Source organism: Aricia agestis, chromosome 2 (assembly GCF_905147365.1).
Source record: "Aricia agestis chromosome 2, ilAriAges1.1, whole genome shotgun sequence".
Lineage (NCBI taxonomy): Eukaryota > Metazoa > Arthropoda > Insecta > Lepidoptera > Lycaenidae > Aricia > Aricia agestis.
Window position 1 is genome coordinate 3701846 of NC_056407.1, and position 25149 is coordinate 3726994.

Consider the following 25149-nt stretch of genomic DNA (forward strand, 5'->3'; position numbering starts at 1 on the left):
CTATGTGCAGTCTCTTTAACCCCTGGTTTTTCTGGTGCGTGTCCCGCGAGCCGAGAACCAGTCCCCCGGCATGCGGCCGCCGTACACCCACAGCGCCCGTGCATTTTTGTTGCGACCGCAATCAATTGCATTCATTTACTAATGTTGTAAAGTTTTTTCTTTTCTTCTATTAGTAACCGAGCTATTGCCCGCGGCTTTGCTCGCGTTAAGAAGTATTATAATATACAAACTTTCATCCCCTGTCTTAATCCCTTGGTGTTGGAATTTATTAAAATCCTTTCTTAACGGATGCCTTCGTCATAACATCTACCTGCATGCAAAATTTCAGCCCGATCGGTCCAGTGGTTTCGGCTGTGTGTTGATAGATCACCATGTCAGTCACCTTTGAGTTTTATATATATAGAAGACTTAGAACATCAGACTTGTTTTTTCTGACACTTTGTTGATTGCGATTGATTCTTTGATTCGTTGCGCCAAAATATGACAAATGGGTCTTTAATGACACTTTAAATGACCAGTTTTAATGAATTATTTAAGGCGGTTCAGTTGTTAGAGCGTAAACACTAAATATACAATATACAAGGTAACCTAAAAAGCAGTGGCCCACGCAGGACACTTTTAAATGTTATGATATTCTCTACCATCATGGATTACTGCTTTGGCCATATATTCTTAATAGCTTTTTCACTTAACGAATGATTACATTCAGCACAACAAGTTCAAAAATGTGAGTATACCTCCTGATTTTTTGAAAGGTTACAAAATCAGGAAACCAAACCACGTACAGACAACTCCAGCAGTTTACATATTCACCAGACAATAAATAAAAAACATTCAGCTTGCATTTCTGAGAGAGAAAAACAAAAAAAAACTGTAGCGAATGCGGCGCGACGCGGCCCGAGCAAAAGACATCGACGCGTACGCGGCGCATGCCAAGGACGAGCTTTGTTCTATATTACTTTATACGTTACGAATAGGGATGATGACAAGGTCAAAGATTAGCGAATTTTGTTAATAAAATAAAGAAATCACGGTAAAAAATTAGTGTTCCCAAAATTTCAGCTTGATAGCATTTGTATTTTTTTTGTTATGCGCCTTCAAAGTTGGATATTCAAGTCGATTTTTTTTTCAATTAAATTTCTTAATATTTGTATACAATTCGATAACTTATGCAATTAAAATCAACTTTTGTTATGAAACCACTTTCATAAACGCAATATATAATATACCTGTCGAACAAAGTTGTCTCCCGATGCGTACAAACTACGAAAGACTGACGTCATACTTTCGTAGCACTTTGTGGAGCGTTTCGGGCAGGTCTTTTTTATGAGATATTTGAATTATCATATCTTGGTGAATTTTTAAGCTATCAGAGTCATTCTTTCAACGATGTTTCTATTTTTTAATTGTCTTTCAATTACCGATAAGAAAAAAAAATAGTCATCATGCCTATTACGATGCATTTTAACCCCCCACATAAAGGGCGTTATAGGTTTGACGTGCCTGTGTAACATCGTGACATCCAACCGGAGGACTGATTTTGATCTTAGAAAAAAATCTAATTAGGTGCCGGTTGGTGGCGGGTGACATGAAGCGGGTGGCAGACGACGTGTCATCGCGACACTAGTGGTTTCTATGTATTTCTATGAATAAGTGTCGTTAGTTATATTCTAGCGACACTTATTACAAAATAGAATAGACTATAGAAATAGACTATATACACTCTATATATAGGTATATATATAGTCTATTTCATAGAAATAGTTACATAGAAACCAGTAGTGTCGAGACGACACGCCGCGCGACGTCTACTGCCGATTCATGTAGCCGGCTTCCAACTTGCACCTTTATATTACTGTTTTGAATCGGGGGTTGTTTTAATTTTCTTAATTTAACATTAAGTCCTATTAAGTATAATATAGAGATAATGGCGTAGGTCGTTAATTTTAGTGGTTGTTGACTTAAGTACACGTCTTTTTTTTACAAAATATTATAAAAAAAAAATAGAGAACACTTTCTTTATGATCTTTTAATTACCTACCGTTAAAACTCTGTAGACATTTTTGTTGTACCTACTTATATATTTTTCAAAATAAACTGGGTTTACCCTTAAAAAAATTACGATTTATTTTTTTACAATATAGACATATTCGGTTAAATTTACTTTTGATTTATGTTAATTATTGTTTTATGTGTTGTTGTTCTAGTTAAAATTATTGTTTAAGCCATTATTACATTTATGAAGAGTTAACACTTAACAGCCGTACACTAATAATTATAGTAGGTCTCTACACGTTGGTCCATTGCGCTAAGGGCCGCGCTACACCAGAATGGCAGCGGCGAGACGAGCACTTTCAGTGACATACGATTTTAAACTTTATCTTCATTACTAGATGACACCCGCAACTCCGTTGCGCCAAAATTAGTTTATTGCGCGGGAACCGTACATGTTTCCGGGATAAAAAGTATCCTATGTCCTTTCCCGATACTCAAAGTATCTCCTTACCAAAATTCAGCAAAATCGGTTCAGTGGTTTGGGCGTGAAGAGGTAGCAAACAGACAGACAGACAGACAGACACTTTCGCATTTGTAATATTAGTATGGATTGTAATAGTATCGCTTGAGAAGTCTACGGCCGCCCGTGGCCGCTTGTGGCCGCTCGACTCCTGGCCGCTGGCGGCCGCCGGTGGCCGCGATTTCTCAAGCGATACTATGTATTATTATAATGAAGATAAAGTTTAAAATCACAAGACACTGAAAGTCCTTGCCTTGCCGCTGCCATACCGGTGTGGCGCGGCCCTCGCGGCCCAATGTGCACGGCAGGCTGTAAGTTTTAGACACTGTCGCGCCATCTGTTTTAAAATTTTCAAAAGCTGTCTTGACAGATGGAGAGTGAAAGTAAATAGCCGCGTGCGCACTGCGTTTGCCACAATAGTTTGTCATAAGTTACATAGATGGCGTTAAAGTTGTTGTAGTAACCATCTCATTATAAATTACTAAAATCCAGTGGGTACTAAATACCTACTAGCAATCTCTTTTTAATAAAATAGTTTTTGTAGCTATTAATTTTTTCCAAGGTACACTAAAAATACTATAAAATCTAATATACTTGCCATAATTAAATCAGTTAAAAGATTATAAATTGCAAAAGTTAATTGGCATGGGATGTCAAATTTCTTATTTCGCCTGATCAGAGGATCTCGTCTCCATAGAAGTTTCATCCTGGTTCCTATCTTTTTTTTTCCATGGTCCTCGGTTACCTAGCTGCGCCACTGCTAAAATGGCTATTATTAATATTATGTTGATTCAGGTAAATAAGAGTAAAAATGTAACTAACAAATTTTATTTCAATACAAAAATTATTATCAAAAATAACCTAAAATAAATAAGTTGGAAGTCGGACCACGTAGTCCTGTGTCCTAATTTAGGACTTTCTACTTACTCTGAACACATTTTGAGAAGTGTTTGATATCCGTTAAGTACAGAATTAAATTTACATAGATCACTTCACTTGTTTAAGTATGACTTACAATTTGCAAAAAAGTATTGTGCTTTGAGAATTTACAAATAAAAACTTTATTTTGACAATTTCTTATAATATATATCACTTCAAAATGTCCAAAAATCTTTAAATAGATCTTAATAGTCTCACAGGAGATCAAATTTGTCATGGTAATATCATAATCTCGAATAGACTTATTAAATAAATAACTATTATTTTTTCAAATCTCTTCTCAATGTGTCCCTAGAATCAAAATATGTGATTTCAGGGACACATTGGGAGCCATTTCGTTGCCATGAATTCCGGCTGATGTGATGATCAGTACAATGCAGCCATGGCCCATGGCCCATGGCCCATACCGGCAGAGTCATAATTCATAACGTGTCTAGCAACAGCAATGCAACATTTGAATAATAATCAACTACACAAAATATTTTGTCTTTTCCTTGAAAGTGACAAACAGCAGAAGTTGTGCAATTTTTGTGTGTTTTGTTTGGGCCCCTAGACGATAAATTTTATTGTGCAATATTATTGAACAATTTATTTGACAACAAGATTGAAAGGTGGGTCCGTTCAATATCAACCCTAGGCGGTCAATAATATTGCACATTACGTGATATTGCACAATAAAATTGATCGTCTAGGGGTCCACATGCTACCGCAAGATCCAGAATCGCCCTGCGGGTTGTAAAGCTCCATTCCATTCCGAGATATTCTGACCTTTGCGCCGACGACATAAGGTTGCAACTAGCTGAAATAACACCGCCTAAGGGTTGATGAGTTTGTCAATCCAGGGCACGAACTTCTGTATGTTGGTGTAGACGCCGGGCAGGTGCTCCCGGCCGCAGCCGATGCCCCACGACACGAGCCCGATCAGGGTGCTCCGCCCCTCCAGCTTGAGAGTCAGGGGGCCGCCGGAGTCGCCCTGACAGGAGTCGCGCCCACCCTGGAATCATTAAAGACAAGCTAGGTACAGGTTTTTAGTCTAGTCACCAGTGAACACTTAGCGGCCACACTCAGGGAAATTTAATGATTTTAATCTTAATTTTAATTTAAACAGAATTATGACATAAACTCCATACATTTTCTGTCAAATTCTTAAAATTAAGGTGGTTCGTTTACATGGCTTATGTAAACAAATGTCACTTTTTATAAAAAAAATCAATAAAAATGTGACTTCTGTGTGAAATAAAGTGTTTTAAATATATTTCGCGGGAATTGTATTGCAAAATAAATAGATCTGCATATAAATTTATGTAGTAATAGTATGAAATTAGCTAATTAATGTCGATTGTTTTTTTTTGTATGGGAAACGAACCACCTTAATGAAAAGTAATTAAAAAATCTCTGAAATGAAAAGTAAGTTTTTGACCACAGAAACAAAGTTTATATTCTAGACCGTGAACGTTGACTGAAACTATTAGGGTGAAGAGGTGTAAAGCAAATATTCGTTATCGATGAAGCAATAGTTATCGAAAGCGACTTGGAGAGTACAAACGTTACGTTACACAATTATTCCCACTCTTTAATACATTCTCCCTACCCAATAATTGGTTCTTATACGAGTAGTTGGACATTATTAATAATGGGATTTGGCACATCTTTGTTTGCTGACTACTTGTGGAGCTACGGTTCCGTATACGTAAAAACGTGGGAGAGCCATGCTTCGGCACGAATGGGACGGCTCGACCGGAGAGTTACCACGTTCTCACAGAAAACCGGCGTGAAACAGCGCTTGCGCTGTGTTTCGCCGAGTGAGTGAGTTTACCGAAGGCCCAATCCCCTACCCTCCCCTATTCCCTTCCCTTCCCTACCCTATTCCCTCTTAAAAGGCCGGCAACGCACCTGCAGCTGCTGTGAGTGTCCATGGGCGACGGAAGTTGCTTTCCATCAGTTGACCCGTTTGCTCGTTTGCCCCTCTTATTTCATAAAAAAAATAGTGGCTTACCTCCTTGTACCCGGCGCACAGGAACACGTCGTGTATGGTCTCGCGGCGGCCGGCGGCGCGGAACCACCGCTGACAACGCTCGTTGGGGATCACTTCCACTTCCACTTCCTGGGAGAATGTACACCAATTTTGTAAAATGCGCACTGTTCTTGCTACCAACTAGTAGTAGGGTAGATTTGAAATTGGTTATCTCCTTTATCGGAATTGTTAGGCCGATTACGGCTTAGAGCCGGATAGGCTATTCATTTCTGATAGATAAAATATACTATATCTGTCAGATAAGTTGTGGATAGCCTACCAGGCACTTTATAGCTTTATAGCTTTAAGTGTGTCTACTGGATAAGAACTCCTGTTGCTCTCAATAACCTCACGACCGATAAAAATTTAAATCGATCGTAAATGTTTATAAAAGCCGAGATAAAGAGAGTCATGACGCTATAGTATAACCATAAAGTTAATATACCTAGCGGAATAAAGCAACAATCTCGAGCTGTCAAACGAAACCGAAATTGGTTTTCATCTGTGTGAAAAATATGTGTACGTATATACTTACACAAGCATGATTGACCATGAATTCTATGAGATTAAATTGTCAACGTGCGGCACGTGCCGTCTGGACGTCAAAAAAAGAGTGCTGCTGTCATGTAGGTATGTCACGTCTCTTTTTACCACGCAGTGTTACTGATAGTGACATCTCGCTTGCTCAGGCCTTTGTTTCTCTATTCCGCTAGGTATATTAACTTTATGAGTATAACTCGAAATTATGTTTAAAGTGTCACCATATCAAACATCCAAATCAGATGAGTGGTTTAACAGTCAAGAAATAACAGATAGACAGACGCATACCTGTAGCACAGAAGGCACGGTGCTCTGTCCGTGCCTGGTGCGGCCCCAACCCGCCACCGTCGCCATCTTGCCCGCCAGCTTCATCTGCTTCTGCGGTAGACATACCTGGAACGATGATAGAAACGACTTTATTGTGGATTCATTTTTAGATAATTTATGGATGAACAATTAAATCTCCGGGAAAGCATACGATGTTAGAACGTGTGGAATATGTAGACTGGATAAAATTTGCACGCCACCCAAAGGTAAAATAAGAGAGCTTGAACACCTAACTATAACATCATATTGGACCCTATTTCTGCAAATAAATGATTTGTATTCTATTCTATTGTGACGTGGTGGTCAAAAGTTTCAGTAGGTGTAGAAAGAAAGATTTTAACATTTGTAGTGCATGATTTATTCAGTGCACTCAGAGTTTGTTTTTTCAACTGTGGTTACTTCGAACCACTCTTCAGTTAGTGTAATGGTTGGAACGGGGTACTCCTTCGAGGCGATGATTGCACATTTCAAGGTTGCTCCAATGGTACGAATTAAAACCGCCGAAGGGCCGCAACAGTGACGTAAGGCTTCTGTTTAATAACCTGCTTTCGAAGGAGAAAACGGTACAAAAACCGAGCCATACATATTTACTGACATGTAGAATTTGTTTAAGTTAGGGTTAGTAGAGTTAGGCCGTGTAAATCCAGAAGCTTTGTTCTACATGAGATTTCATATCTTTTTCACAGGGAGCCTTATGTGGTCGTCTCGGCAACAGTTTACAAGATATGTTTTTGGTGGGATAGTACTTTGGCAGCCAACAACTCCTGTACTCACCGGCAGGATGTGCTGCTTGAACACGACGCCCCTGTCCAGCTGCACCAGCGCCACGTCGTTGCGGAAGTCGGCGGGCTCGTACGACGGGTGCACCTCCTTGCGCTGCACCGAGAACTCCTCGTGCGAGTAGCGCCCGCGTCGAGCAGCTGGCAGCTTGTACTCACCGGCAGGATGTGTTGCTTGAACACGACGCCCCTGTCCAGCTGCACCAGCGCCACGTCGTTGCGGAAGTCGGCGGGCTCGTACGACGGGTGCACCTCCTTGCGCTGCACCGAGAACTCCTCGTGCGAGTAGCGCCCGCGTCGAGCAGCTGGCAGCTTGTACTCACCGGCAGGATGTGTTGCTTGAACACGACGCCCCTGTCCAGCTGCACCAGCGCCACGTCGTTGCGGAAGTCGGCGGGCTCGTACGACGGGTGCACCTCCTTGCGCTGTACCGAGAACTCCTCGTGCGAGTAGCGCCCGCGTCGAGCAGCTGGCAGCTTGTACTCACCGGCAGGATGTGTTGCTTGAACACGACGCCCCTGTCCAGCTGCACCAGCGCCACGTCGTTGCGGAAGTCGGCGGGCTCGTACGACGGGTGCACCTCCTTGCGCTGTACCGAGAACTCCTCGTGCGAGTAGCGCCCGCGTCGAGCAGCTGGCAGCTTGTACTCACCGGCAGGATGTGCTGCTTGAACACGACGCCCCTGTCCAGCTGCACCAGCGCCACGTCGTTGCGGAAGTCGGCGGGCTCGTACGACGGGTGCACCTCCTTGCGCTGCACCGAGAACTCCTCGTGCGAGTAGCGCCCGCGTCGAGCAGCTGGCAGCTTGTACTCACCGGCAGGATGTGCTGCTTGAACACGACGCCCCTGTCCAGCTGCACCAGCGCCACGTCGTTGCGGAAGTCGGCGGGCTCGTACGACGGGTGCACCTCCTTGCGCTGTACCGAGAACTCCTCGTGCGAGTACCGCTCTCCCGCGTCGCGGACATCCCATTCGCCGAGACGCACGCGGAGCTGGGAGTTCGGGGTACTGGAAAGAGAAGAAAGATGTGTGAGAGAGATGGACAGTATTGTGGTTGACGATAGAAACCTTCAACCTCACAAGCGTAGGGTTGGCAGTTTTGAGTTAATTTGTGCGGAGGTCTTCTGAAAGATTAATCAAACAAAGGAACTCGTGGTAGGTTTTATATTATTATGTTTGTCCCTTTGACACCGCAAAAGCTAACATTACGGACGTTTTAACATCTGATGAGCTTCTAGAAACAATGCTGCTGGTTTGCTACGACAACTAGGAGAGTACAATCTAAGTCATATTTCTCGTAAATAAAGAATCAGAAAACTGGATTTATTGCCCAAGCAAACTCCTCGGAACTCCTCCTTGGAACTTGGAAGTTATTTAAGAATAGACTGTTAAATCTACTTCCATGTAAAGATGGATCCTTTAAATAAAAGAAGAGTTGAATTGTCTATTTATAACCGACTTCTAAAAATCAGGTTAAGTATATCTTCATCTATTATTTTTTACGCTTACGTTGCAACACAATGCGCGGCAGTGATGACCCATCTGTCGGATATAAGGGCGCCTCCACACGCGAGCTTCTTGCTGAGGAACCCGGACTTGATGAGGGCGGCCTGCCAGGGATGGGAACCGAAACCGGTGGAGTGCCCGCCGACGATCCGGTTCGACCGAGTGTAGTGTTCACCACAACCTGAAAATAGGGTTGCCACTTGTTGGTTATTTTATTTTTTAAATTACAGTCATATTATCCAGAGTAAGCTTTAAATTGAGTCTATATTTCGTGGAAATCAGTAAGAAAGATGTAGTAACAAAAAGATAATAAGAATAAAGACATAGGGCAACCGCAGTATTTTTATTAAAAAATTGCAACAAAAATGTTGTATGAATGTTTTGTTTTGAGTTTATTGGTCTTAGTTTTGATGCTGTAGTTGTGAATGATTTTGTTTCTGATTCAATACATTATAATTCTTCATAAAACACATTACACCAAAAATAATAGTAAAATACAATACGTTTCTTAAAACCAACACCACTATTCTACTTTATTTAAAAGCGATTGTAATGCCACTGTTTCTAATGTGTAAAACTCTTTGTTGACAGGTGACAAAGCACTACAAATGAAAAATTAAAATATACTTGTATATTATATGATAATAGTAATAATTTGAGCTTACTAGGTTTGATGATAATATTACAGAAATCCTGACAATACAATATAACAACTGCGATTAATTTATACTCTACTAATATTCGCAGGTGATGGGGTTTTATCGCTAAATAAATTACAAGTACAATGCTCCGAAAAAATGTAAACTAACCCCCTTATTCATAAATCATAATATGACACAGTACTTCAAGGATCTTTTGGTACGTATCCAAAATTTTACGCCGCCATCTTGAAAAATGCAATTTTAAAAATGCCTTGTCAGTATTCCACAGTCACATCCTCCAGTCAGTATCATTGAAGTCACAGTAAAAATATAATTATTCTACCCTGTCGTGTTAACATTTTACACATGGCGAACAAAGTCAGTATCATCAGAATTGGCAGCTGTTTCGCATCCAAGGCCCCATGTCAGTGTCATAGAAGTGCCAAAAGATCCATGTAGGACTGCTTCAAATATTTAGTAATGATTTATGAATAAAGAGGTGTACAGAAATGTTCATGCTGAAAGCGAGTGCAAACAGAAGGTGCGTGATGATTACGTGAACGCCGCCGTGCAAACTATAAGCCTTCGCCAACTGGGCTGCTACAAGGAGATGTAAAAGTTCCTTCGCTTTAGTTCTTAATGAATTTTTTGGATGACACAAACTCTATGTTCGTCGTTACTGTTTTCCATGCGTTCTCAGTGAAGTTGATTAAAACAATTTGAGTTTCAGTACCATTGCTTTTAGAATGTATGGTGTAATTTCATTTTAAGATTTATACCTCAATGCCCCCTTTTACATCTCCTTCCACTACCTCTACAAGCGTCTCTACGATATCTCACCAGGGTAACTAGGTCTCGAGTGACTCGACGGGTAATGAGCGTTCGTGTGCACCGGTACATAATCATCATCACCGTCCGGTTTCAACTCGTCCGGTTTATGTGTGCTCTCGTGGTACGATGGTTTCACGTGAAAGAACGAGTGTAGGTCGTAGTCTTGGAGGTCCCAATCCGGTTTCGGCCGGTTATGCCCGCCGTGATCCGGTTTAGGGCGGTTCTGGCCGCTGTAATCCGGTTTCGGGCGGTTCTGATCCGGGTCGGGCTTCGGCCGGTGCGGTTTGGGCCGGTTTGGCTCCGTGTAGATGATGATTGGGTCCTCAAATTGGTTTGTGTCTGTTTGGTAGTCGTATTCGTGTGGGAATGAGCCGATCAATTGTATAAGGTCACCTGTTGTAAAAATAATTGTATAAATGTGTGGTAGACAGTCAAAATGTAGAATGGATGTATGAAATGAAATGAATCGTTTATTTATACAGAAGTTGGATTACTAATAACAGTATATTACTACAAATAATTATATGCCCCTATATTATGCTCTTAATCAGCCAGTTGACTAATGGAGTACTTATAGTGTTATTATATTTCCAATAGTAGTTTTTATGTATCAAATTTGTCTTATATAAATCCTTTAGACAGGTTTAGGTGAATTTATCGCAATAATACAGCATAAACATCACGGATGATCTACAATAACACTACATTAATGCTAAAAGTACTCGTATACGTGTAAACTAAATGTGAACTCTTAAATGGAGTAAAATGCTACTTGGGAAGATACAAAAATTAAGAAGACAGAAATATTATATTTACTATACAATTTATATTTCAAAGTCTTGTAAGAAAGAGCACCTATTTATAACCATGTCTATCAATTCAAAGAAGACTAACATTAACATCTATTTCCTCGCCAGCACAATAAGATCGCGTAACGGAAAGCATTTCCGCTCTTAATTTTCCAAATGAATGCCCCAAGTAATTTGGTTAAGTCAAACTAAAAATGTAGATTGTACACTCGAAACTATCCACCATAAAGGTGTTATATAAACATGGCGAGTTTTTTTAACAAATTTTCCTCCTATTCTTTTTAACGGCTCTATCTAATTAAAGTATGCCTTACTTTGTGGCTAAAACCTAAAGAGGTGTGCTTAAGAGGTGAATGCGAATGGTATATTCAAAATAGAAATAAAAATATTATAATTTTTATCAACCAAAAACGAACGGCTTCTCCGCGGACCGCGATAAGCAAATTTTAAAATAACAAAATTATGGACATAATGATATGTAAATCTGAGTATTCGCGAAAATTTTAAACGTAAGTTTTGACAAGCAAACAAACAAACCAAAATTAACTAAATTGACTTCATAAAAGAGATATCATAACATTTTCACGAACAAATATCTGAAACCCTCGTGTATGTAGGTTAAAAAAAATCAAAATATTTATTTCTAAATATGTAGGTTAACAAAGTTAACACTTTAAGAACGTCTACATGAGGCTTACCACCGGTTCTGGAACTAACCCGCCGAGAAGAACTGGCGTAAGAAACTCGCAGAGACTTCAGAAAATAACTACTTATAACTATCTCAAAACAATACTAACTGAAACATAACCTAATTTAGTACTGCACATTACGTAACAGCGCTTTCTACGGATATTAGTTTTTCATGTGTCTTATTGTTTCAACGGTTCACTAGTTACTTTCACTCAATTTCTCCTCAATCTCAGATATTTGCGAAGGTCTTTGGACTGCGCCCAAACGATTGCGTGTATGCTGGTTAATTCTTAAACGAGAGTTAAATTAAATGACGATTAACTGATATTATGTTGTCTAGCGGCAACCGGCAGTGACGCACTTAGAGTAAAGTATTTTTCGTAGAATACAAAGTTCAGGTATAGATTTCAATTATTGTAGTTACGTATACGGTACGAGTATATCTTATTTCCTTGAGATTTCCCGCACTGTCTATACCTTTTATAATCCTTAGGAACTGTACATTTGCGCCGACAGAAAACAGTTTGCTTAATAATAAAATTATTTACGTACTCTAACATATTAATATGCAACTTCTACTTTTGAAACTATAAGTAACCTATTTATTCATAGACCACTAGCTTCGCCCGCGTAAATTAGGAATTTTACGGAAACCGTACATTTCTCCGCAACAAATAGTTTAAAGTATTACTAGCTGTTGCCCGCGACTTCGTCCGCGTGGACTTGTTTATTATAAACAATAAATATAGTGGTCTATGAATAAATAGGTTACTAATAGTTGTTCCCATACATCGATTGAATCGTTGCGCAAATCAGAAAAGTATATTGTGTGGGAACCGCACATTTTTCCGGGACAAGAAACATTCCTTGTCCCAGATTCAAATGAGTATCTCCAATTTACATGCCAAATTTCATCAAAATAGATTAAATAGTTTAGGCGAGAATCATAAAAGTTTTTTGTGCGGGAACCGTATATTTTCCGGGACGAAAAGTATTCCTTGTCCTTTCCCGAGACTGAAAGTATTGCCATACCAAATTCCATCAAAATAGACTGAATAGTTTACGCGCAAATAATAAAAGTATAAAATTGTGCAGTAACCATACATTTTTCCGGGACAAAATGTATCCTATGTTCTTTTCCGGGACTCAAAGTATCTTTATACCAAATTTCAGCAAAATGGGTCCAGCCGTTTACGCGTGATGTCGTGGTGACCACACGAAATATAACGTTCCGCGCGGCTTCGCCAGCGTAAATTAGATATTTCACAGACAAATTAGTCCACAAAAAATAGCCTATGATCCTTCACGTGGTCTACTTCTTACCTGCGCCAAATAACAGAAAAATTGCTCCAGTAGTTCGTGAGATGAGCCCTTTCAAATAATTTCCACCATTTTTTCCCACATTTTGCTCTATTTCTTCGCTCCTATTAGTCTTAGCGTGATAAAATATAGCCTATAGCATTTCTCGATAAATGGGCTATCTAACACTGAAATAATATTTCAAATCGGACCAGTAGTTCCTGAGATTAGCGCGTTCAAATAAGCCCTTTCAAATAATTTCCCCCGTTTTTTTCCACATTTTCCTCTATTTCTTCGCCACTATTACTCTTAGCATGATAAAATATAGCCTATAGCCTTTCTCGATAAATGGGCTATCTAACACTTAAAGAATTTTTTAAATCGGACCAGTAGTTCCTGAGCGCGTTCAAATAAACCCTTTCAAATAATTTCCCCCGTTTTTTCCACATTTTCCTCTATTTCTTCGCCACTATTACTCTTAGCATGATAAAATATAGCCTATAGCCTTCCTCGACAAATAGGCTATCTAACACTCAAATAATTTTTCAAATCGGATCAGTAGTTCCTGAGATCAGCGCGTTCAAAAAGGCCGTTTCAAATAATTTTCCCCGTTTTTTCCACACTTTCATCTATTTCTTCGCTTCTATTAGTATTAGCGTGATAAAATATAGCCTATAGCCTTCCTCGATAAATGGGCTATCGAACACTGAAAGATTTTTTCAAATTGGACCAGTAGTTCCTGAGATTAGCGCGTTCAAACAAATAAACAAACTAACAAACTCTTCCGCTTTATAATATTATAAAGTATAGATAATATGTATCTTCACGTACCTAGTCTGCTCTATACTATATCTGTGCCAAATAACATAAAATTGCTTCAGTAGTTCGTGAGATAAACCCTTTCTAATAATTTTCCGTTTTAACCACATTTTCCTCTATTTCTTCGGTCCTATTAGTTTCAGCGTGGTAATATATAGCCTATAGCCTTCTTTGATAAATGAGCTATCTAACACTGAAAGATCTTATTTAATCGGACCAATAGTTCCTGAGATTAGCGCGTTCAATCAAACAAACATTTCTTAAATCGCTTGACAAAATCGAATCTCAATCTAAAATAACTATGAAAAGTACCAATAATTGGGTCATAATAGGCTCATAATCATGGGATACATCATGCATAATATATAGTATAATATGGTAGTGATGATGATGTTGATGAATGTAATTTGCATAGTAGCATATTATGCTTTCCGTTCTTAAAACAACGCTGAAACTCCCAAACTTGTATCTATAAAAAATAAGGAGTTCTCTCAGTGCCTTCCGAACCATGGTAATTGGTATACCTTGGTGCAAAATCTTATTTGTTGGTAGCATATGCTAAGACTACTTCTCACGAAACCGAAGTCACCACATATTTCCATATACATTTTGAGGAATTCACTCGATAACTTATGGATGCTTTCATCAAATCACCACTTTTGTGAGTATAGTACCAAATTGGGATGACACTCTGAACGCCAAAAGAAAAATTTTGAAAATCCGACCAAAGACCGCCGTCTGTGAACCAATTTTCAAAATTTTCAGTAATCTTTGAATATAAAAAAAACGAACATAGCTCGTCCCCCATTTTGAAAGTTGGTTAAAATTGTAGCCTACGTGTTATTCTGATGTAATTATTGTAAAGTTTTAATAAAATCCATTGGCGTGAAAGAGTAACAAACATCCATACATCCATACATCTATACGTCCACACATCCATACATCCAAACAAACTTTCGCCTTTATAATATTATTGTAGGATAGGATGTATGGAGCTACCAGCTTTGTCTTCTTGTATAATATGTTGATGGAGTATTACTACGAGTATTATTTTGTTTACAAAGGTGCATTATATTATGAATTAAAATGTACGCATATTATTATTTTAAATTTTGCATAAAATACAATAAATATGTTAAAGTGAGAACATAATACTATTTTATACCGTGGGAACCGGTGAAAGTGTATTACGAAACATTTTTTATATATTTATTTTGTTTTATTATAAAAAATAAGTAAGTTTCACACCATTTTTATAAAATGTAAAACAAAGACTACTTGGACATCAGAAATGCGATAAAATAGAAACTTTGTAGCAATGATGTTGTACAATAAAGACATGAATTAGATATTATACTAGCTAATTGATCATGTGTAGACGGTATAGATATAGTGAAATTAATATTTATTATTTAGGTACTAATATCCATACTAATATTATAAATACCAAAGTGCGACTATCTGCCTGTCTGTCCTACTAGACAAGTGGCAAGCGATTGTCGTAAACGCTAACAAAATGTATGCGATTTGACATAAGTCATGACTTCGTTAGCGAATACTAATGTCAAATCCCATACATTTTGTTGGCGTTTACGATAACCGCTTGACACTTGTCTCTAGGCTCTTCACGCTTAAACGGCTGGATTGATTTAGATGAAATTTGGTGTGGAGATACCTTCAGGCCTGGAAGAGGACCTAGTATAGTTATTATCACAGAAAAATGTACGGCGACAGCTCGATAAACGAATTTCCGTACAACAAAATGCAGGCTACATATTGTAAAATAATACATAATATGTTCATTGTCCTTATTTCGTTGGGTTGGTATTTCGTTTAAAGCCGCTGCAGTTATGACACACTCTATAACTAAGTAGTCATTTCAAATAATATTATGGTTTTTCAAATTGATCGTTTATGGTATGGTATTATAACAAGTGTGTCATGAAAAAATGTTGACATGACACTGATTACACGTTAGACACAGAAACATCACTGTTTATACACTTGACCAAAATCAAGTCAATTCTCATCTTGTAAAGTGTGAAGTGTCACGTATAAGGCAGTTTTTTAGGCAGAAAGCAGAGGGAGGGGGGGGGGGGGGGCAAAGAAGGTCCCGTTTTTTGCTTTTTTGCTTACTCATCAATAACGGTGCTTCGTACGAAATTCTCTTCTACTACATAATAAAAGTTTATTAAATTCTCTACAACTTTGTCCTTAACACTTGACATCTGTCACAGGGAAAAGAAGATATCAGGGATATCCCGAAATCCCTATATCTCCTAACTACTCTATACAAAGTACCAAAGTTAAAATTTCTGCTTTCGACTTTTCCAAGCAGACCCCCATTTTGGGCATTCGTTTACTAGGCTATACCAGGTGTCGCCCGCAATTCGTTTTGCGGATTTTTTTATATGTCGAAAACTTCGTTCTTCCTTTTTTATCATAGTTTCATATCAGTTCAAACATAAGCATTTATATCCATACTTACATACTAATATTATAATTGCAAAAGTGTGTCTGTCTGTCTGTCCGTTACCTCTTCACGCCGAAACCACTGAACCAATTTTGCTGACATTTGGTATGTAGATACGTTAAGTCCCGGGAAAGGACATTGGATACTTTGTATCCCTGAAAAATGTATGGTTCCCGTGCGATAAACGAATTTTGGCGCAACGGAGTATGGTAATTATTATTATTAACAAAAAGTATTAAATAACTCTTACTCTTTAATATTGCCTTTTTCAGAATTCGTCTAAATCTCAACTATTTCTGTACATACTACAGTCTTCATTACTTTGAAGTCGGTACCAGTCCCAAGTTTCAGATATTCTGACATTGACTGAACTCACGATTAAATTACCTAGTTTTAAATAATGATGGAAGGAGTTCTGTTCAGTGTCTCTGGGTCCAGGGACACCTTCGTATGAAATTTCACTTATTTGTAACAAATTATGTTTAAGTCACTAGAAACAACTTCTTAACACATGTGTGTTTTAATAAATTTCAAGGATTTACCTTGACTGCTCATAGATCACCACTTTCGTAATTGTTATACAAAATTTAGATTATAGACACAAACAGCGAAACAATAATCAAAAACATCAGCTTCGATGCAAAATATCACGAAAACTACCACTAATTGGGTCATAATGTGATGACCCATGGTATAATTATAATTGTGATGGTAATGATTAATCAAATTGATATATTGGCTTATGCTTTCAGTGGTTTAAACAACGCCAAAATCCCCGAACCTGTATCTATAAGGATTCATAAGTTATGTTGGGTACCTTCGGATCCAGGGTATAACCTGGTGTGAAGTCTTACTTTTTATTAGCATGTGCCTCTAATACTTCAGAAAAAATTGAAATCATTATATGTTTCCATACAAATTTCAAGGAGTCCCCTCGATTCCTCAAGGATCTCATCATTAGATCACCATTTTTGTGAACATGGTACCAAATTCGAGTTAAACCCTATACAACACAAAAATAATTTTGAAAGTCGGATCACCAACGGCTGAGTAATCTTTGAACATACCAAAAAAAAAAACTCCTCCTCCTCCTTTTTGGAAGTCGGTCAAAAAGGGCAAGTATGGTATGCAGGAATCTCGCATCTAATTTTATACTTAAATATTTTTGTTATTTGTAACATATTTTTATTTGTTATTAACATTATGTAATTGAGGTTTTGTCATGCTCGGTGCTACGATCAAAACAGCTTATAGGTAAATCTTGATATCAAACTCACGTATACCACCTTGTTATAACAATATAAACACATATAATGTATATCTCAAGATATATCTTGAGATATGCACGTGTTATGACCGAGCCACGTGCATCGCATACACTTTCTAAACACACCCATGTAAAAGTACATCAGTAAAAGTCTCTATTACATCGCGATTGTTGATGCACTAGTGTGACTATAGCACCACATTATTAATAGTTTACAGTAGACTAACATTATACTAAAAACCCGAATCAGATGCACACGCTGTCACACATATTAGCATGAATTACATGACAGCAAAATGTCCGGTTAGCGTATCTTTTTGCGGGTTTGATTGCAAGGTAAGTTCGTCATCTTCGTGGTCCGTGGACCACTTGCTGTCCCAAAAGCATACCAATTGGCCCGTAGTGTCATCCCAACAATTTGATTATAATGACAATGAGACGACACTATGCAAGCTACGCTTATCGCGTGTCCGACAAAGTTAAAATACTGGACCCTAGTCCTTAAATGGAATGGTGATCCATTGCAATGCAACACTCTTTTGTTAAATTGTCTCACGCGTTAATATGATTGCAAACCACAATAATCATTCTACACTTACATAAAATTAAAATAAACTGCTGCAAGCAAATAAAGGTGATTACCGCGACTCGTTGCTGCTATAAAAATCTGCTTTGTGGAAGGACGAAGCAGATTTTTATTGCAGCAGTTAATCTATCTACTCTGTTATTATTTGTCCTATTTCTTTAAAATCCATCCAATACAAAAAACAATCTATCATAAAATTTATTGCTCTGCGTCGATCTTTGATGTCAACTTGACTAAACAAGCCGTAAGGTGACATCACAAGGTGAAACCGAACTAATTTATTAATTCATGGTTCGATGAAAGCAAATTGAGCCTGAACCTGACAGAGAGAGTGTATTGTATGATAATGTATGGCGCAACAGATGCCAGGTCAAAATGACGCAACCTGGTCCAAAAACGCCGCACATTTTATCGCGTTACGAAAATTCAGAACAATGGTGATTGTGGCAGTCAAAAATGTCGAGATTTCTTTACGGTATGCGTCTAATGTTATTAATGGATGCATATTTCGTTAGCTGTATGACAATATTAAGTTCGTCCTTATGTAAGGGTCAATAATTGTTGGAATAAACGTTTTTTTACTATTCTGTTTTATGTCGTTATATTTTTGTGTTGTTTATATTATAAATGCATATAAAGAGCACCCTAACCACATGTGGTAGCAGGCGTACTTAGCCTGTGGCTGGCCTTTAATTGATTAGATAATAATCGAACTAACTAATCGCTATGCTTGAAAGCAAATTATGCAGAAGCTGCCCATGGTGTCAGGTTGACGCTGTCCATGACGCGACAAGTTGAAGCTACACTGACTCTACAGCACATGACACATCAGGCTGATGCTACAATGACTTTGATGGACGTCAGGATCTCAATGACAAGGCTCTACAATGACACTACTCACTAGCATTATGCACGATGGGGGCTATCTCCACTGGCTTCTCTGTCGCGTCACGCTTGACGCAGCACGACCAGATCATGCCCCCAGAGCACAGGTCCAGGGGCTCGCCGCCGCCCATGACGCACGTCAGACTCAGACTGCAGGAGTGACGCAGACCCCGGTACTTGCAGGTCTTCGGGATCACTGGAAAAAACGATAAATAGGTCAATAAAGCCGTTGGATGCCTTAGGTGGGTTTAGCGACATTTTCAAGGCCTTTGATTGTGTTGAGCACGCTATATTGATAGGGAATTTAAACTACTATAGCATAAAAGACTTAGCACTTAACATTTTGATATATTACTTTAAAACCGGCCAAGTGTGTGTCGTGCCACGCGCACTATAGGGTTCCGTAGTACCGTTAGTTTTTTTTAATAATTTTTGTATGGTCACTGAAAACAAAATCATCTCAGTTACGTTCAAAGGATTGTGAACGAAAAGTTCCTTTTTAAGTACTTCTACGAATACATTTTTTTTAGTTGATCGACTATTACTCAATAACTTATTAAGTCCTCTTAGCCGTGATAGTTTTCCTTTTAAATTCAGCATATTTCCTACTCCCGTGGATTTTTTCACATTTCCAAAAGCAACCGTTTAGCTGGTAGAAGGGGAGGACACTGGACTCTAACGATTTTTGCCACTTTAAAACTTTATATTTCACAAATTAATGACTAAATCGGAAAATGATCTAAGAATACTTGTAATATTTTTTAAAAACCTATCCAACGACACCCCACACGGTGGGATAGGTGCGAAAAAAAATTCATCCCCGCTTGATGTGTAGGGGAGGTCCCATAAAAAATAATATTTTTTAAAGATTTTATATACCATTTTGCCGGCACCATTAATATGTGCATTCATGCCGAATTTCGCTTTGTAAGTCCTATAGTGTCTGAGCAAAACCGCGGACAGACAGACAGACAGACGGACAGACAGACGGACAGACGGGCGGACAGATGGACTGACAGACCGAAACTATAAGAACGCTAAGAACGAAGAACCCTAGAAGAAAAAAGAACCCTAAACCTGGAACTTATAGGGTAGATATCAATTAATATAGTAAAAGTTCCACCGAAAAATAGTAAAAAGGACACAGGACCACAGGGATCCAGTTTTGGCCCATTTTTCTCAGTTGCACCTAAATATTAATAATGTTATATTATCTCATTAATTTTTACGTCGACATATTATTTTATAACATTGTATAGACTACTCGTAAGTAACTAACACGTTATATTTTTAAAAACTTATAAGACTTCGTAGCTGTAGCAATCAGAATACTTGAAAGGAAAATATATTATTATTTTGTAACAAAAAATTTAAACCGACTTCCTAGGTAGGTAAAAACACTATTCCCAAAAAAATATGATCTAAAAAGTATGAAATAATTCTTATTCTTCATTAGCACCTTTTTCAAAATTCGACTAAACCTCAACCAATTATTCTGTTCTCATTTTAATTCGTTTGAAGTCGGTACCAGCCCAGAACTGAGATACTTGACAGAACTTAGCCAGTACCGACTTCAAAACAATGAAAACTGAGAACAGATTAATTGTGATGATAATGATTAATCAAATTGATATATTGGCTTATCCTTTCGGTGGTTTAAACAACGCCAAAATCCCCAAACCTGTATCTATAAGGTTACAAAAGTTCTGTTGGGCACCTTTGGATCCAGGGTTTAACCTGGTGCAAAATCTTACTTTTTGGTAGCACGTACCTCGAATGCTTCAGAAAAAATACATCACTATATTATGTTTCCATACAAATTTCAAGGAGTTCCCTCGATTCCTCATGGATCCCGTCCTCAAATCACCACTTTTGTGAACATGGTACCAAATTTGAGCTAAACCCTATACAACACAAAAAGAATTTTTAAAATCTGACCATAAACGGCTGAGTAAAATTAACTTATACGTTTAAAGTCATTCACATTGTAAGTCTTGCTGCCTTACCGAAGCTTACGGTATTATTTTTTGTGTATTTGCTGATGCTACGAGCGCCAAATACTACGCTACGAGCGATCATTAAATCAACATTTTAATTATTAAAAATACATATTGAATAATACTTTTAGCACGTATTTGTATGGATTAAATACCACGGATAGCCAGAATGGACCTACATAAGTTGACAGTTACCATAAAAATTACACAATAGTATGTTAACCAAAAATTCGAACTGTACCGAATTAGTTTGTCATTGCATTTTTTCACTACGCGGAAAATTTTAATTGGTAACATTACGAGTATAGTCGACAATTATAGTACTACTAATATAATATATTCTGTGACAATAGTAAGAGTTTCATCAATATATTTAGACAATCCATTATTAAATGTAACAGTTTACAAACTACTCAATCAAACTACTTACTTTAAAAAGTTAATGGAGTCACTGTAAGTATAATAAGCATAATAACATAGTTTAATAATGTCCATTACATAATATCAGATTATAAACAAACATGTCATAATGTAGTAAATCTTATTACAAGAGTAAAAGTGCGCACGATTCGGAGAGTGAAATTGATCGGCCGCGGCCGTTCACCGCCATAATATTGATCTATAGATCATTATAGATCATCGCGTGCGCTATTACATTTATGTAAGAGGCAGTGACCGTGTGACGTGATTTTACGAGGCGTGTTCGAGGGAAGTAGATCAAAGTTGCTGGACATTTTACCCAACTACAGTTGAGGTAAAAAAAGGTAATGCTTTTAGAGGTCCACCGTCTATCTTCTAACGCTCTTGCTTGACAATAATATAATAATTACTAAATATCAGTAATGCAGTAATGCCTATAAAATAAAATAAAAAACTCTTTATTCAAACCATTAATGAAACAAATCAGATACAAAGAGGGAAAAAAAACAGTTTGAAATGGCGTATTACTGCTGGAAGCAATTTCTATACTACTTGCCTATACTACTAATCTGATTTGAATATTTGCATATAAAGTGTGCAATTAAAATAAATAAATAATTATTACTGAAAAAAAATATACCTAGCAATCAATGAATTTAAAATGAAAGTATAACAAATTATATAGATTCCTTATTACATTTGAGAAATTCAAAAAACTTTTAAATCCATTCTAATGTATATTAGTGATCGAAGATTCTAATATTATAAATGCGAAAGTGTGTCTGTCTGTCTGTCTGTCTGTTACCTCTTCACGCCTAAACGACTAAACCGATTGGGCTGAAATTTGGACAGGACATAGGATACTTTTTATCCCGGAAAAATGTACGGTTCCCACGCGATAAACTAAATTTGGCGCAACGTAGATGCAGGCATCATCTAGTATGTAATAAGATAGGTATTGTAAGCTTATGTTTCTGATTCCACACTTTAGGCTTAAGGTATTTGCCAACCAGGTTTAAAGTTCGAAGAACCAAAAAGGAAGAATGGGCTTTGTAACAGTAACACTAATATTATTATTAATATTCTTTTAAAACTATTATTTGAATAAAACAATACGAGATAAAATATATAGTCAAGACAATTTTTTGTGATGTTTAGGAACCTAATGCAGTATCTGTGAGAGTAGCGCAAATTTGGTTTAAGCGTTTTCAATCCGGAAATTTTGATATCAAAGATGCACGTTGCTCTGCTCTGGTCGCCCTGTTACGGACAAAACTGATGTCATTTTTGAAAAAGTGGAGCAAGATCGGCATATATCTATTAGTAGTTATCATGTAGCTGAAGAACTGGGGATTGACCACAAAACGTTTTTGGCGCATTTGAAAAAAGCTGGGTACACAAAAAAGCTCGATATTTGGGTGCCTTATGAGCTCACTGAAAGAATCCTAATGAACCGTGTACTCATTTGTGATTCCTTATTCGACGTAATGAAACCGAACCATTTTTGAAGAAGCTGATAACTGGTGATGAAAAACGGATCACGTATGATAAGAACGTGTGAAAAAGATCGTGGTCAAAGGCGGTCAGGCTTCACAGACTGTGGCGAAACCCGAGTTAACTCGCAACAAGGTGATGCTGTGAGTGTGGTGGGATTGGCAGGGCATTATTCATTATGAACAAAACTAAGTGACAATAATTATGCTTTAGGATGTGTATGGGAGACCCATATACAGAATTCGCTGTGAAAGTAGCAGCGCTGAAAGAGCTTTTATTTTCTTCTTTTGTATGGGAAAATTCATGACGCTTGCACATACAAATAAAAAAAATGCTCTTTCAGCGCTGCCACTTTCACAGTGAACTCTATATGAGGGACACATACAAACCCTAAATTATTATTATATCACTTAGTTTTGTTACACCTTGTATAAAACTATTTTGAATAAAACCAAGGTAGGTTAAAGAGGAGGTTATAAAATCGAATCATTTTGATTTTTTGCCGGTGTAGATTAACTTTATACATTTATGAAATACAGGAAAAGCCTTAGAAAATGTGAATTTAAAATGATAAAGCATTCTCAATAATCCTTGTCAACTTGCACACACTTGAAGATTTCAATTTTGATATTATTTTAAGCTTTTATTTGAATAATAATATACAAAGAAAAGCTCAAATTGCGATTGAAGAAAGCTTGTAAAAAATATTCAAAATCAACCTCTATTGATATGCCTTGACCGTTTTTCAATATTATAATATCTAGTATGGAATTAAATTTATAACGTTTGCTAAGTTCAATGTCTGCGGCTACTAAAATACTCACTTTTGCCCAACAAATCCATTATCGAGTTGTCCTCCTGCGAGGAGCTGTAAGCGCTACTCGAGTACGACGACGACCCCTTTCGTCTCCCCAGGGCATCCAGCAACAAAATGTCCTTCTCCTGGCCGTTGGAAGGCCTCCGTCTGTCCGTCGGCTCCTCACTCAAATCCAACTCGTCTTGCAAAGTAAAAACGTCATTCTCGATCTCCGAACACGAAAACACAGAAAAGAGCGCGAAAATAAACAGAAGATGACACAATCTTCTTCGAATTTTGAAATTTTGAATTCCCGCGTCGCCGAACATTTTTTTAACGTTACACATTTTCACTGGCACACGACACTGTTGTAGAGCATTTTTATTTTTATTTTTTTTATTTGTTTTGTTTATCGTGAGACGTCTGGCCGCGGGAAGAAAGAAATCGGAAGTAAGCGTTAGTATATGTAAGTCACGTTCCGTTTCACTTTCACAGCTCTTCGGGTAACATTTTCTCCATTACGTACGTTGAAATAAGCATTAATTCATGTTAGCCCACTAATTGCGGGCCTAATGTAATTCGGTTATATCATGTGGAATTTCTTGCATCATTTCTTCTTCGATCTACGAAAAGTTTCTACGATTACATTGCGCATAATTATTGCCTGTTACTGTAATAATGTTTCACGTTACTTTTAATTATAATTTCTTTGTTATTTACGATTACTTCGCATCAAATTTGTTCTAGCTCAGAAACATTTTGTCGTGATAAAAACTACCCAATATCCTATTCCCGAGACTCTATGTATTCAAATTGTAGAGGGCAATATAAATAAGGGGTATAAAAGCAAAGGTCGCTATCCCCACTTTTACAGATTTTAAGAAAAACGTAAAAAACCCTGTATCTTTATAAAAGATACCAATATAATATTTTAAAGTTTTTAATTTTTCTATAATAGTGTAGTGTTAGTAAAAGATTTTAGAATTAGAAATTTTAGAAATATGTAGTAGGCACTAGGCATGCTTTGAGTTTTGTGTGATTTTGTAATGTTCTGCTAACGGTAGAGGTGAAATGCAAGCACAGCCTGTTATAACTAATGTTTACATGAGAATCTTAGTATTGAAATATAGCGTCGTCAGATCAAGTATTAACGGATTATTCAAGTACCAAGTCACTGGTCGTGGTACTTTCGCTTTAGCTTTCCAAAACAACATTCAAGGAAATTATTGATAGAAAATTATTATGTCTTGAGAGTTGAGAGCCTATGATCAAAAAACTTCTCAAAAACTCCACGGAACTTTGCTAAATTTTGTTGCATTGAAAAGAAACCCTACCTTATTTTAAAATATAGCATGTATTATGATGATTAGTCTACTAGATGTATCCCGCTACTTAACTACGTATCGCCTAAGAACACTACATTTTTTCGAGCGCAAAAACATCCATTGGTATAAAGACCTATACAAAATTTCATCAAAATCGGTCAAGCAACTAACAGCGTTAAGAGGAAACAGACAAACAA

The 25149-nt window shown here is 37.6% G+C and overlaps 1 protein-coding gene across 2 annotated transcripts; it reads right to left on the bottom strand.

Annotated features, from left to right (window-relative positions):
- Positions 1 to 4122: 4122 nt before the first annotated feature.
- Positions 4123 to 24204, bottom strand: LOC121735029 (serine proteinase stubble). 2 transcript variants are annotated; one of them, XM_042125699.1, is made up of 8 exons: positions 23656 to 24204; positions 18937 to 19116; positions 10102 to 10485; positions 8624 to 8801; positions 7930 to 8122; positions 6297 to 6401; positions 5451 to 5558; positions 4123 to 4448 (listed from the first exon to the last, which is right to left on the bottom strand). In XM_042125699.1, exons 1-8 carry the CDS (start codon positions 23972 to 23974, stop codon positions 4269 to 4271), a joined length of 1647 nt encoding a protein of 548 aa, XP_041981633.1. In that variant the 5' UTR covers positions 23975 to 24204; the 3' UTR covers positions 4123 to 4268. The 2 variants fall into 2 exon arrangements, with proteins under 2 accessions (XP_041981633.1, XP_041981639.1); XM_042125705.1 differs by lacking the exon at positions 10102 to 10485.
- Positions 24205 to 25149: the final 945 nt, after the last annotated feature.

Bases quoted from the DNA above. Each gene is read 5' to 3' on its own strand.
- LOC121735029 (XM_042125699.1), bottom strand. From the start codon at position 23,974: ATGTGTAACGTTAAAAAAATGTTCGGCGACGCGGGAATTCAAAATTTC. The intron at 10,486-18,936 runs GTGAGTAGTGTC...TTTTTACAACAG, and splicing joins CCCCATCGTGCATAATGCTA to GTGACCTTATACAATTGATC. The intron at 8,802-10,101 runs GTGAGATATCGT...CCCTATTTTCAG, and splicing joins CTCGAGACCTAGTTACCCTG to GTTGTGGTGAACACTACACT.